General features: G+C 44.3%; 1 protein-coding gene across 1 annotated transcript in view; it reads right to left on the bottom strand.

Moving 5' to 3' along the window:
• kcnh3 (potassium voltage-gated channel, subfamily H (eag-related), member 3) overlaps positions 1-11,806 on the bottom strand; it is an 83,967-nt gene extending 72,161 nt beyond the window's left edge. The window contains exon 1 of the mRNA XM_047342732.1: positions 11,372-11,806. Coding sequence (XP_047198688.1) covers positions 11,372-11,447 — 76 coding nt within the window. The 5' untranslated portion in view covers positions 11,448-11,806. The remainder of the gene's footprint in view (positions 1-11,371) is intronic.
• Between the last annotated feature and the right edge of the window lie 3,065 nt (positions 11,807-14,871).

The raw sequence follows: 14,871 nt of genomic DNA, 5'->3' as shown, positions 1-14,871 counted from the left end.
ACACACACACAGAGAAAGGTCCCCAAATGAGGCTGGATTCACACGTACAACCAATTAGTTTGACAGTGAAGAGCTGCGGAGTTGAGAACACACTCAGTCACTGTTTCTCTGCAGCTGACAGAGCAGCAGAAGAGGGAATCAAATCAAAATCTGCTTAGTTTTATTCTCAAACCACTCCGCGAATACTAAAATACATTTAAATAAAGTATTCTGCTCACACAAAGGAATATTTTTTTCTTGAATAATATGGATTTTTTTTTACCAATGTTATTCAGGAGCGTGGTCTTTGCGCTTGCACTCTAATAGCTCTTGAGCACTTGCACAGCTCAGCTTCAGCTCTTTTGCTTCTGTACATGTTTGGAAAAGTACCAATAGCCAAAGTACTCGAAACGAGAACGGAGAAATTTCTTCCACCAACACTACACCTGACATTCTATTGGCTGCAAACTTGTTGCACCAAAAAAATCCACAATTCCCCACGTGCAGAGAAGCAGCGTGAGAGAGAGGAGAAGAGCTGAAGCTGGAGGGCAGGAAACACAATGAGGGAATATCTGAGTGCGAGCGCAGGGTTTTAAGTGACAGCATTAGAAAATCTGAATGTGTGTGTTAGTGGGTGAATGTGTTTTAGACGCGAGGTGGGCCGCCTGTCACGGCTCCAACAAGTCCCGGCTGAGGGATTAACGGCAGCTCCGCAGTAGTTGACCAGAGCAGAGCAGTTTATTGATCTGCTACTTAATCCATCTCCGTCTTCAGAGAGAAGCGAACATATGCAAGCGAACGTGTTGTTTGGTCTTTCATAATTGAACAGCGTGGGAACATGTGATGCAGCCTGAGCGACAAAAACCTCAGAGAAAGAGAGAGAGAGAGAGAGAGAAATGAAACAAGAAATTAAACCGGGCTCATAAACACCAAAGGGCGAGGGTTTGATTCTGGGATCCAGTAAAGCCGATAGAAACAATCTGCCTTGTCTGGTAACAGGTGCACCCAGAGCTTTTTTCCCAGCAGCCTCTCTCCCAGCAGCTGCCTCTCCCGGAGCCCGGCCATAGAAAACAGCAGTGGGGTTTTCTTTATTGGCCTTTTGATATTGGAAACGAGAGTCGGGCCCCGACGCTTTGCCCACAGTCAATATTTGCCAGAATTAAACAAAAGCAGGAAGCGATGGCAAACTGGCGAGGAGCCGCGCGGCTAATGATGCAATATAATGGTCATCTACCAATCCCAAAACAAACAGACAGACATGAATGTGAGCTGGATTTTAAAATAAATTAGCAGGAGCAAATTACAGAGAAGATCAGACCGGGAGTGAAAAGGTGCTTTGAGGTTTCACCCGACGGCAGCGACTGGCTGCTCGGTGTCCGGAGCGTCCTCGGCGAGCAGGTTGGAGACGAGTGTCCCCGGGCGCTCGCTGCCAAGTCCTGCTTAGGTCACTTGGCTCAGTCAGAGTCCGTCTGACTGACTGAAGAGGTTCCAGCTGCTCCGCTCCACCTCTCACTCTCCTCACAGACAGATGTTAAACTTCTTTTAATTCCCCTCATCTCAAAATGACAGAGTCGGTCTGTTACCGTCGCCTGTAGATCTGAATTCATGACTTCAGCTGGACGGACAGAAGTTCAGAACACACATGCTGTCTGAGCTCGGTTAGTGTTGAGGTGTCACTGGGGGGAGCAAAGATAGGAAATCTGCAATATTTCCATTTAACATAAAAGCAAACTCAATTCTGTGTTTGGGGTTTGAACTTGAAGTTTCAATTCACCGTAAGACAAATATAAAAACTTCAAATGTCAACGTCATGGTGGCACGTGACTAAATGTTTCTTTTTAATAGTGCGTAAAATAGAATTTATTTGGGAAAGCAAAAGCAATATGGAAAACAATAGGGATATGAAGAATAAATACATTTTAAAAGTCAAAAATATAAAGGAAGAGATTCATAATTAATTTGAGAATCTCTGAATATACACAGTAAATTAATACATTTTTCTGCTGAGTTAGTATCTGATATTTAGTGATTGACAAGGACCTGTTGTTTGAACTGTGAATCCACGTCTTCAGATTTCAGATGCAGAATCAGTGATTTAGTTGGTGACATAACATCAGATGAATGATGCTGTAGAGGAAACATGCGTTTTCTCGCTCTAATGACGTGCACAGAGGGAAAAGGAGCGAGCGTCAGATTCCTGTTTTCCATGGACTGAGAACCTGAGCGTCCTGATTCTCTCACATCTTCCTTTATAAGTCTCCTCCTGACTTTCCCTGCTCTTCCTTGTGTCCCTGCTCTTATTTGCATCTTTGACAGAATAATACCCCGTGGCTATATAAGAGCTGTACATCCATATGTGTTCTCTGTGTTCGCCTGCAGGACCTCTTTAAACCCAGAGACAGGAGGGCGCCCTTGGGGAAATCAGGCTCCATCTGGTGACTTCAGGCTGCTTTACATCCACAGCACCGCCCATCAGCACAGCATGTCGCTCTTATGGCGGAAACCACACATGAACTTTGGTGCTCTGCAGTGAAATGATCCCGAACAAGACGATTTACAAACCTAAAAGTGATCTTTAGTGTCTTTATGATTCACCCTTCATAACTGTGCCACGCGTCACATCGACTGTACGCCATCGGTTTGCAGCTCATCAGAAAACGCCCTCTGATCCGTACAGGTTGGTGGCGCGGTGACTCACACATCATACAGCGTTTGGCATCTAGTTCAAAGCAGCCGGCTGCATCTGCTCCTCCGCCTAATGCTGCCACTTTGACTCCGAGGTTGAAATGAGGAGATTAGAATATGGATGGAGGCCAGAGTTTAAGCCTGAATATCTCGAATGAGGAGCACATAATGGTAGAAGGAGGAATTAGTCACTGCCGCTGGAAGGCAGAGCTTAGTGTTCGCCATGAGGTTCAGTAGATGTTGCGTGAGCATGTGTGTAGATGCCTTTGCTTTTATTTGTGGCTATTTGAAGTTTGAAGAAATGAGAATCAGGGAGATCGGATTCACTCTAAATAACCATCAACATCGGAGCCTATCAATTATAGGAAATCATAAGAATTACAAATTAGCAAAAATAAACTGCTGAACTAAATCCAGTGAAATAACGAAATCTTTCGCTTGTGGAAAAATTTTCAGGAAATCAACCAGAGTGACCACGATCAAAAACAAGACATTTTTGTTTTTGCATCCATTTGTTTCATTTGGGTTTTCAGCCGAGACATGGTTCACATAAATGAGACGAAATCTGCAACAACAGATTTCAGGAAGCACGGTGAAGATTCTGCCCTTTTCACGAGGCGGTGGCGAGTCCGAGGCCTAATGAAGTCGCAGCCTGGATTCATCTGCTTCCTATTTGAACGCATTAGTTCAGAGCGAGCGGCCTGATGTACCCCCCGTCACTCTGGCTTCATCACTTTCATTTACTGCCATTACAGTCCCGGGCTCCGTCCTCCTCCTCCTGCACACTCATGTCTTATGCCTCCATAATTTCTTCCGCACACGGTGACATCTTCATTGACCACCTGCTTTGGCGTCTATTTCTGGCTCCGTCTGCGCCTCAACCTATTTCTGCTTCCCTCAGCTGATGTGCTCGTTCACCTGGCAGCTCCACGTCCTCCACAAGGCTACAACGGGAAAAATTGCTCCAATTACGCTTTTGACATCGCTGGAGTGAAAAGCACGGATGCTCCAACACTCGTCTCTTGGTCTTAAAGAAGAAACCACACACAAACTTGAATGATGTGGACAAAATTCAACTTGACATGTTGACACCTTTTCAAGAGGCTCTGCAGCAGGGCCCGGACACTTGGCCCTTTTGATCGGCAGCAGAAATGTCATCTGGTACCACATCCTCTCTCTGTTGCTCTTCGACAGCAGCCATCTAACCCATGTGCAGCAATGGGTTGTGAGAGTTAATGCAGGAAAAGCTGACGAGCGGTGACACAGGTGGACTGTTTGCCTCCTCGTGAACCTGCACATGCAGAATGTGTATTATAAATTATTAATATATATTGTTAAAGGACCACAGTTGATCCATGATCTGTACAGATCGACCGCAGCAGCTCAGATTGTGCACTGAAGGAGTGAAAGGATTAAAGACGCCTCCTGCAGAGGCTGAGGTTTCACCGTCTGCGTGGACGGTGAAAACAAGCAAAACTCGAACTCACAGATCGATTATGGTGGCAAGGGAAGTTTTTGGGACATTATGCATCCAAAACAAATACCGTTCTGTGACTATAAACCTTGATTTGATCTTGAGTTTTGTCTGATGCGTCTTTACTTTCTGCAAACCCTGGGCAGTGGTGCCATCAACCACAGCTGGAGACTCACAACGCAGCGTTTCCTCCATTTAAATAACTTTGCATCTGAACCCAATCGAGCCGATGATCACAGATTTGCTGGAGCTGTTTAGTTTTTGTATAAACAGCTCGTAGGAGAAATTGTTGCATGAATTCACCTGCAGCCGCGGCAACAAGCAGGTGGACGGAGGAAACATCCAGAGTTTTCAACAGCAACTGTAAATAATGTATGAGTTGGGTTCCGGAGTTTGGGGAGATATTGATTTCAACTCACTCACTTGCTGTCAGAAATGCAGCCGACTGTGTGTTGTGTGTGTGTGTGTGTGTGTGTGTGTGTGTGTGTGTGTGTGTGTGTGTGTGTGTGTGTGTGTGTGTGTGTGCAGCATCTTTGTGTAGATCTTCGTACCTCAGCTCCGGGAGCTTTTCACTGAATAGTGGAAATTATCCATCTGTTAAGAATCTAATTGAGTAAGCGAGTTCTCTCATCATTGATTATCAACTTCATCATGTGACTGTGGGCGAAGCGTAAGTGCAAAATGGACACTGTTAAATTCAGAAATAATGAAGCGAGCTCTTCACAAAGCCGAGCTCTCTTTTACCAAGAGCTCTCTTGATGATGAATGTGCAGCACGTCTGATTAACGCTGTGGTTAATTCTCCTCCCCAGTCCGACCCCATGCCCCCAACGGACCAGCTCTCATTACACATTGTCCAGGATCAACGGCAGGAGAAGTGTTATCGAGGCGGAGCCGGGCGGCCTGCAGGTCTCAAGTGGTGTCCTGCAGGTGGGGATGTGTGTCAGAGAGGGTGAAGAGTGGAGTTAGTGAACCAGCAGCAGAGAAGTGAGGCCACGTACGAGGTCACGACTGCAGAGACGAGAGTGAAACCAACATGGCACCTCCCTCCATCACAGATGAGGGTGAGCAGGAGGCACAGGATGTGGTTTCTCTCCTCTAGTGTGTTGTAGAGGTTGTTTGGTGAATGTTAAAGTTATGCAAAGTTAAAAAAAAACACAGTCCAGCCCAAACGCCTGCATCACAATCGTCCAATCAGCAGCCACGTGTATATAAACCCTGCCTCAGAAATTCTGCAACAAAACACTGTGACGGGTCTGAATATTCTCTGAATGCTCTGTGCTATAAGAATAAAACCCAGATCCGTCCATTCTCATCCCGTCCTCTTCATCTTCCTGTTTTGCATTTTGATCACATCTGCTGTTACCACACCCCTTCATTACTTCCCCTGGCCTCCCCCTCCCAACCATTACCCGCCCATCCCCTCTTCATTTCCCCATCATGGAGTCCTCCCCCATCTCTCTCCTGCTCTGCCTCACTGGTGATAAGAGGCTGAGCTACAACACCAACACACATCACACTGGTTAACGATATAAACTGTCATAATTCACCCTTTGTTTTAATTCACATGATTGTTTATCATCATTGACCTAGAAAAAAAATGTATTATTCTATTTTCAAGCAGCTGTTTTGTTCCACTGAAAGAATCCCAGTCATTAATGGGACCATATTTACATAAGAGGCCACATGTGGCCAGTGTGATGAAGATCATTCAGCTCATTCCCTCTCACTGTTCTCAGCTGTTTCCAAACAGCAACACGTCACCTGTGCAAACCAGACCCATGACCACCATCACCGGGTTATTTCCATCTGCCGCTAAAAGCTTTTATCGTTCGCTCGTCTTCACCTGAAGCTTCGGCCAAAACTTCAGTAAAGATATTCTCACTCTGACGTCTTGGTCACGGACACGTGGACACTTCCTGTTTGAAGCAGGATGTTAAGATTCTCCACCAACAGACTGAGGAAGAGTTTTTATCTCAGAGCCGTGACCTCCATCACGTCCCTGCCCAAACACAGCAAGGACACACACACACCTCCAGAGACTGGGACTAAAACACACACAAACACACACACACTCCAACTTCACAAAATCTTGTTTTGCACCATTTGATAATAAAGTTTTCCTGCTATCAATATGACTATAAACCTTCTGTATATACTTATTTGCTGAAGCTGCATCTACTGTTGTTTTCAAGCTATATTTCTATGTATTTCTACACCTATAACTAGATGTGCCTCGGAGAGAGAAGCCTCACTGTACCAGAGGATGATGACAATAAAGATTTTGAATCTTTCTCCACTTTCATAAAAATTACCTTTTTCCTTCATTTCCAACGCTGTCGTATCCAGGTCGCTCTGCCCCCCCCCCATCCCCCGAGCCATTCAATCAGCTGACTTCTTATTCTGCCTCCATCGCCTGCACCTCATCTCACAGGAACCATCAAGGTGCTTCATCTGTAATGTTCCATCTTTATTTCTGCCACCAGCGTCTTGTACTTCCTACATCTCACCCTCCCTCGGCCTCCGTGTTTCAGAGGTTTTACACCAAAGACCTTCACCGTCAACTCAGCAACTCTCCACTGATCTTTCCTCGACGACGCGTGAATGTAAAAGACTCAAAGTGATAAATTATACAGTTGGAATTCAGTTCAACATGTGGAAGACTTTCTGGTCCTTTTGTGAAATCAGCTTCATTTCTTAGCTGTGTTGACAGTTTCATACTAAACATACACACAACTCTAACTTCTTATTGTCAGTCCACCACTTTGGTCCAATCTGAAATATCTCCACTGTTGGATGGATTGTAATTTTACATTCATGATTTCCAGAAGATAAAGACAAATGTCATTATGCCATCCGTACAGAAGAATTACATTTTCAGATTTGTGTTGTGTCTATTTAAAGACTTATGATATATATTTAAAGATTCATGGTTAATTTAAAGATTCATTGTTTCCAGAGGAAATCCAAATGTTTTTGGTTGATTCTCTGACTTTTCCTTAATTGCTACAGAAGAATTACATTCCCGGATTCTTCAGATTTGGTTCTGGCAGAAACAACTGACACAGAATTGTAAATGAATATTTGTGGTTCTCAGACAATGTGAATGTGAACAAACCCTTTGACAATCATCTGGTTGAATTTTGAATATTACAAGCTTTGCTTTCGGACGTATGAGGGATGCAAAGATCAAACTTTAATATGCTGCACCTGAACCTGAAACCAGTGTTCTCTGTTTGAATTTTAAATGCATCAATCACTTTTGTATTAAACAAGTAAAAAGTCCAGCTTTACTTTGCGTTTGGTTCGATGCTCAGCGAAGATGCTGAACGCGGTGACGGAGCCCGGCTTCATTATCAGGCCGATCATCTGCTGCTGCCTGACAAGGAGCCAGGAGGGAGTTTAAGCACAAAGCGCCTCAGGAGACACACACACCTGAGACGCCACAATGCTTCACCGCTTATCTGTGCTGTCAAACATACACACACACGCACAGACGCACACAGATACACAAACACAGGGCACAGAAAAGTGGGGACATTCGTCCTCACTGCTGCTCGGGGCCACGTCCACAAATTCTCCCACCGACACACATGCACCGAATGATGTGAATAACAAGAGGAGAGAGTGGGAGGCAACTAATGAGCGAGAGGGGCAGGAAACGGCAGCGGCAGATGAAGGGAGGAGCAGAGATGTCAGATAATTTGACAGTTATTTCACTGTTCGAGACACACAGTGTCATAAAGCTTATTTCTCTGCGACTCGAGCAAATGGGCTTTGAGATGAAGTCAGTATTAGGAGATAAGACGAAGATGGAGATGAAACATCTTGAAAAGGAGAAGAAAATCACTCACATTTGTATCTTTGTAAGACGTGAAAAACATTTCTGCATTTTGTTTTATGAAATTAAGCTCATTATCGATCCAAACAACACGGTTGTTGCTTCGCTGCTGATTCATTTACTGCAACACAAGGATTCTTTAATAAATGTGGTTTAATTAGGATCAAATTAATCAGTTTCCCAGAAGATATGATTTGATTCTGATTTAGAAAACAGGATGTGATAGATTCACTGAGTTTGACACCACCGGGTTCATGGAAAACTGGATTGTATTTGCATTTTTGCACATAAATAAAAAACATGTATATTTTGTTGTCACTAGCTTTCAAAGACACAACTCAACCTCACTGAAAATACATAACGATGTTAATTCTCCTTTTGTTGCAGCTAAATCTCAGTTGGCAGCAGCACAGAGGGAGAAAGCAGATGCAGAGCCAGTGGAAGCACATGCAGAGCGCTGGTCTGCACATGTCCTCGTTAAGAGCAGGGCGCAGGCCCTAACCTGATTATAACCAAGCCAAGACCCACTCAATTAATAGGACCAATTGCCTGGTGCAGTCCCACACAGCTGCTGCTGCTTGGGGAGCGCAGCAGCAAATGAACATTGATTGAACTGAGCCCGAGGTTGACGCTGAGTCTTCAGAGAACTCCGTCTCTCCGTTCTCTCGCTCCGCAGTTTCCTCCAGACTGTCATTTTCAGATATGAACAAATTCTAAATGATGGTTTAAATGAGAACTCTGCAGGAAGCTGCTGATTACAGGATGAAAATAAATAAACACAAATTCACAGGGTGCTCAGTCATGACAGATCTCATATTTATAAAGGTGCAAAAGTGTGTGTGTGTGTGTGTGTGTGTTCTCTTTCCTCATGAGCTTCTGAGGTGTTGGCTACGATATTCGTCATGAGAGGGGTCTATAAATAATAACCTTCCTCCCAGTGTGTGATTCAGAAGCTGTGATGTATAACTGCAGTGTGTTGCAGCACTTCAGCTCCATATTAAGGTGTGTGAGTCTGTGTGTGTGTGTGGGTCAAGGTCAAGTGTTGTGGTTTTAATGTTGGTGCTCATGTGCCATGTGTATCAGTCTGAATGACAGCAGCACATCCTGTGAGTCAAACGCCGAGAAATGATCCACATGACGCACAACTGTGCTGCACAGTCACGCCAGATGTGGGTTTGATGTTGAACAGATGAGTTTGTAATGTTTCAGATTGGCTCAGTTCCAATCAATGCTCCTGATCGATCAATCAATAAAGGAAGATAAGGACTCGAACCAACAACTCATATCACATGACCATTCACACATGTCACAGATAACACAGATAACAGCTCGTCTCCTCCATGTTAACAGTTGCATCATTGTAAAATACAGGGTCAGTAACACTTGTGATTAATTATCCATGTTCCGTTCTGAGGATAGCGACGGCTGACGAATCAGAGAAGGCTACGTCGCGACAGAAAAGATCCAATCAGCACGAGGCGGTGAGGAGTCGACACCATCGTTTCCAAACATCTCCGTCTGTTTTTGAACAAACAGCCTTTTTCCTGCTCTAGACTTAGTGAAAGTTAAATCCTGAGATGTTTCCAACGGCTGAGACGAGTGAAACAATGGAGCAGCTGCACAAACTGAATGAGCTTTCAGGTCGACTCCTGCCAGAGACGAGTGGCTTTTTAAAGTGATGGCGATTCCCCATTTGATTCTGAACACAACAAAGAACCTCAGAAACACACGCCAGGAAACACAAAGACAACGTCCTTCTCCTGAAACCCTCTTTGATTTAACGAGGAACTAAAGTCACATCGTTCAAAAACACACGGCGACATGTTTGTCAGAGCGAGCCCCGTAATCCATTTATATTTAGATGTCCTGAAATACCCTTTCCTCCCACCAGGGCGGTGACACACACTCTTCCATCTCGCACTCCCAGCCTCCCCACCCCCACAACCGTTCATCTCAACACCCCCGCTCCCCTCTGACAGGCAGAAAGGCCACAATGAATTCTTGACATCCATGCGAGTTAATTACAATGACTGCACATGCACTGCTGGAGACGTGTAATTATCTGCACCTCGTCAAGTGCGAGTCCTGCGTTTGAGCCACTCGGGAGAAATGCACGAGGGCTAATCTACAGAACATGTGGAGGAGAAGGGGATCATCTCGTTGTTTGAGTTGTGTGTCAGCTTGTGTGAAGGTTGTGTGCGTTTGTGCGCACGCAGCGTCTCCTCTGAATAATGCAGAACAATGCATGATTACAGTGTTTGAGACCTGAAGTATCTGTGGATGCAGCGACTCTGTCATGTGCCACATAACAGCAGAGAGTGTGAAGACAAAGGACAATACAGCACTGAGGAGTCGTTGGTCTTTTTTCTTTCCTTCTCATCCTCACAGCAGATTCCCAGAAGCCTCGGAGACAAAGCTAACAACTCACTTCTTTGCTTCGCAGAGAGGAGAGAGGAGAGAGGAGAGGAAACAAGAGGAGGAGGGGGAGAGGAAACAGGAGGAGGGAGCTCTGGATGTGCCTTTGAGCGACTTGCTTGCTGCGTGGTCAGATCATCTTTTCCTCTATCCTGCTGTTACATGTCACAGGTTTCGGGGGCGACACTGGCTCGCCCCTCACGCAAAGACAGACTCACAAACTCCCATCGACCTGAGTGATCCACGCAGGAGGAAACACAAACAGCCCACAACGCCACACAAGCCTTTATCGCCCGCCCACCTAACCAGCAGGGGCCCAAACACACACGGGCTGCTCATCGCATCTGTTCACAAGACTCCCTCGCCAGAGAAGGAAAAAAGATAAAGGGTCAATACATGCTTCCCTCTCTCCAGCATCATTGCAGCTGCTGTGTGATGATAGTAAGCAGAATAAACAGGGTTTGAGTCAGAGCAGACTGTGAAGTGGAGGCTGGAGGACAGTGAATCCTGGACACGTGCAGAGACGATAGAGACACAATGGAAGTGACGGCCGCCTTGGATCATAGAACTACAAGGAGCTGGGCAAGAAAACCTTAATGCATGAAGCTGCAAGCATCTAGAAGAAAACACCACAACACTGGCACAGGACTGTCCGTGCACCTGCAGGCTTCCATGTGCATTCGGAAAACTTTCAGGCTGAACACTGATGAATCAAAATGTGCTTTGTTCGAATGTGTGAAAGTGTGTCCTGCAGATCACATCTTGTAAGAAAACACAGCCTGAGATGTACATAACTGAATCCTTCTACCAGGCAGAGCGAAAAGGTGAAAGTAGTTCAAACTTTCAAAGTTTCACCCGAGAGAAAACTCCTCATTTTACAAATTGACACATGCTTCTATGTGGTGGACATAGTTTGGAGAAGACACAAGTGAACATGAGGTGCAGGTCTGGACCAGGTACAAAGCTCTGGTTACTCACGGGTGCCATCGAAGCGGGTGGCGATGGTGTCCAGGAAGGTGTTCTGCGGGGCCAGCAGCCCTCTCATCACCGGCATCCTGCTCCGGGTGGACTGGCTCCTCCTGGCTCGGCGCCCCGGGCCAGACTCCTGGTCAGACCCGAAACCCGGCAGGAAGCGAGAGGTGCCCGGTGCGCATCCCAGCCCCTGGAGGAGCGCACCGATCCGAGACACGCGCGGTGGCTCCACCTTGGCACCGCGGGGGTTGTGACCATAATCAACTCAGCGGAGAGCGCGTGTGAACCGCGGGATGCACCTGAGCACCTTCCGGCGGAGGAGAGAACCAGAGCAGGGTTTAAAAAGGACGGTGCGCGGTGGAGAAGAGGGAGTGCGCCGGAGAGGATGGACGGAGGCAAGTTTGGTGCTGATGGTGCGTGGAGTCAATCTTATAGCAGCAAGCTCCTCCTCAGCTCTCTCTCTCTCTCTCTCTCTCTCTCTCTCTCTCTCTCTCTCTCTCTCTCTCTCTCTCTCCCCCTCTCTCCTCTCTCTCTCTCTCCACCTCTCTCTTCTCTCTCGTTGCGTGGTTATCTTGCCACAACTGAGAGCAGATGCAGTCACATGACGCCGAGCAGAGGTCCTGCTTCAAAGTGGAGGTGTGAGACAAAGAGAAGCTGTGTCTGCTGCTCAATGTGATAATAAAGAAATAAACCCGGTCTTTACAAGGGGGGGGGGCTTCTTTCATTGATGTTTGCATGACACTGAACCAGCGTGTTTTTAAAACCACTGCTTAGAGGACAAAGAAAACCCACTTTCCTGCATGTCACACTGCAATTCATCCATTTTAACGTATAAATATGACATTAAATTATCAATAGAAGGTTTTTCTTTCATTATTTTTTGAGATGTTAAATGATAATATAGGAAACCACTGAGCTGCGTCTCGTCTTTCCTCAGGACCACATGGCTCCGTGCAGCAGGAGACTCGGTTCTCACTGCGCAGTGGAATCCTGCCATCTATCGGTGTTACACTGCAAGTTTAGGTTAAACACTATAAAGTATATGATGTACATGTTTGTTAACATATTAGACTTCTCGGTTGAAATGAATAGCAGTTTAAAGTATTTTTAATTTCACATGCAAAGTGTATGAGTTCTTATTAAAATCTTCTCTGTTTTAATGTTTTCCCTGAAGGCTGCAGAGCTGAGGATGTTTAGTTCTAAGATCTATAATCTTACTGAATTCAACTGGGCGGACATGAGGTCTTTAATTTTATGTGTCAATTGCATCATATTCCTAAACTAAAACTTCTAATGGCCACAGAGAGAAACAACCCGGGGCCGTGCAGCTTTATTCCAGCAGTAAGTTCTGGTAAGAGACCTGATAATCATAGTGAATTATCATTTCTTATTTTCTCACATCTAAATGAAATAATAAGTCTAACAAGACTAAACAGATTCAGTGTTTTAATAAAAAAAAAAGTGGGAATGGGTTGAAAACAGAAGCAGGTTTGAACATGAAATGATCAAATGAACGGACTCACACCATCACAAGAGGAAATAGATTTCACCTCGAGTGCATCAATCTGTATAAATATCATGCATATATAATCTGCTATTAATAATATATTACTTTGTACTGAGTAATCTTATTTTAGTGCTGTATTAATTTTGTTTATACGTTTTCTATTGTGTTCTGTATCATTATCATTATTATGTCTTTTATTACTTATTTAACTACTTCAGTGTTGCTGAGGTTTCCCTGCAAAGATTCTTCACAGGATTATATTTTTATAACTGGTGTCACAACATCTTGAATAAGATGCAGAAGATAATTTGATTTTTAAACCACTGGTTATTGCCTCCTCCTTTAAAAAAAGCACAAAATGTGACGTGCAACTCTGGTTATAATTAAATATTGATACTTTTAGATTTGAACCAGAATATTGTCAAATAGTAAAACATGTGGTTTTATGCTATTTCACTTTGTTTCCTCCAACCGCAGGATGAGAAGTCAACAACATCAACAGTTTCACATTGAAACCAAACACAGCACATGTCAGAGAGAAACCTCTTATGTATGTTTTTAATATTAAAGCTTATGAAGGCTGCTTTGCAAAGTCTGTTACCTCATCCAAACGTGACAGGCTGAGTACTACACAGTACACAATACTTACTGACAGATTGTGTACTTCAGTGTAGATGTGTGGATTAGATCCACGTGCTTCCTCTTATCTATCAGGTACCATGACAACCCATAGGAAGCTAAAGCTAATGAGTCTCAGCACAACCGAGTACAGCAGAGCAAAGAAGAAACAGAACCAACAAACAAACACAAGACCTGAACAACAACAACAACAACAACAACAACAACAACAACAACATGAGCCACAAACAAGATGACAAGAAGAGCAACAACACACAACACAGAGCAGAGAGGATCCTTGTGTTTGACTCACCTGGTCTCAGGTCCACAACTTTTCAATGTAGACTTGACACAGAACTTCTCAGAGGCCTAGAGGTTCTCCAGACCACAGGTTCTCCAGCTCACAGGTTCTTCTGTCCACATGTTCTCCAGCTCACAGGTTCTTCTGTCCACAGGTTCTCCAGCTCACAGGTTCTCCAGACCACTCCTCTAGTTGTAGGTTCTTCTGTCCACATGTTCTCCAGTCCTATCTCCATTTTCTTTCACTAAGCAGCAGCTTCTAATCCAGAAACTCGCTCCTCACAGAAGCTAACATCACTAAGAAACCCTTGACACTGACTCTGTTGTGTCTCTGATTAGAAGACAAACTTCTCTTGATAATCGCCTGCTCTTCCTCTGACGTGTTTCCTGTTGTAACAACTGAATTTCCGCGGTGTGCGGATCAATAAAGTTTGATCTTATCTTGTCTTCTGCAGTGGTGCAGTACCGTCTTTCTCCACGCTGCCTGTTTACTGCAGATGGCATTTCTAGGGGGCGCTGTTTCAGTAATCTAAGGGAAACTGCCACAACTCAGGTGACACAGTCAAACATAAAAGTTTGAGCTTTTATTAAGTCATTCCTAAAGGAATTTAACCTCATGTAATAACCTACTTTGATTTGAATCCCCCGCCCCTAGTTATTTATTTAACATTTCATACATTTTTTTATCATGGACCATTTACCCTTATTTGTTTTATTATTTATAAATTCATGTTGTTTATTTTTTACTCTACATTCAAGTCTCTCTATTTTAGTTTTCAATTGTTATGTTTATTTGATTTCATTTGTTGATTTAAACTTTGAAAAAAATCCCAAAGAAACAAAACAGAACATTTTGAAAAAGTATTTCCACTCCAAGGAAATAATATCTTTAAATAAATGTAAAATAAAACTACCACAGATTTAAAATTGTGTGAAGAAGAAAAGGAAAATGTATTTTTTAAAGTTTTAACAAATGATCAGTTTTCACAGACCCCGCCCATCCAAACCCCGCCCCCTCTTCACTTCGTGGTTTTATCTGATTGGCTGCTGACACGTCCCCCTCCTCTCTGATTGGCCGGTG

This window comes from Hippoglossus stenolepis, chromosome 13, assembly GCF_022539355.2.
Source record: "Hippoglossus stenolepis isolate QCI-W04-F060 chromosome 13, HSTE1.2, whole genome shotgun sequence".
In the NCBI taxonomy this organism is placed as follows: domain Eukaryota; kingdom Metazoa; phylum Chordata; class Actinopteri; order Pleuronectiformes; family Pleuronectidae; genus Hippoglossus; species Hippoglossus stenolepis.
Note: the sequence above shows the minus strand (reverse complement) of the source record. Positions and strands in the feature narration are given on the sequence as shown.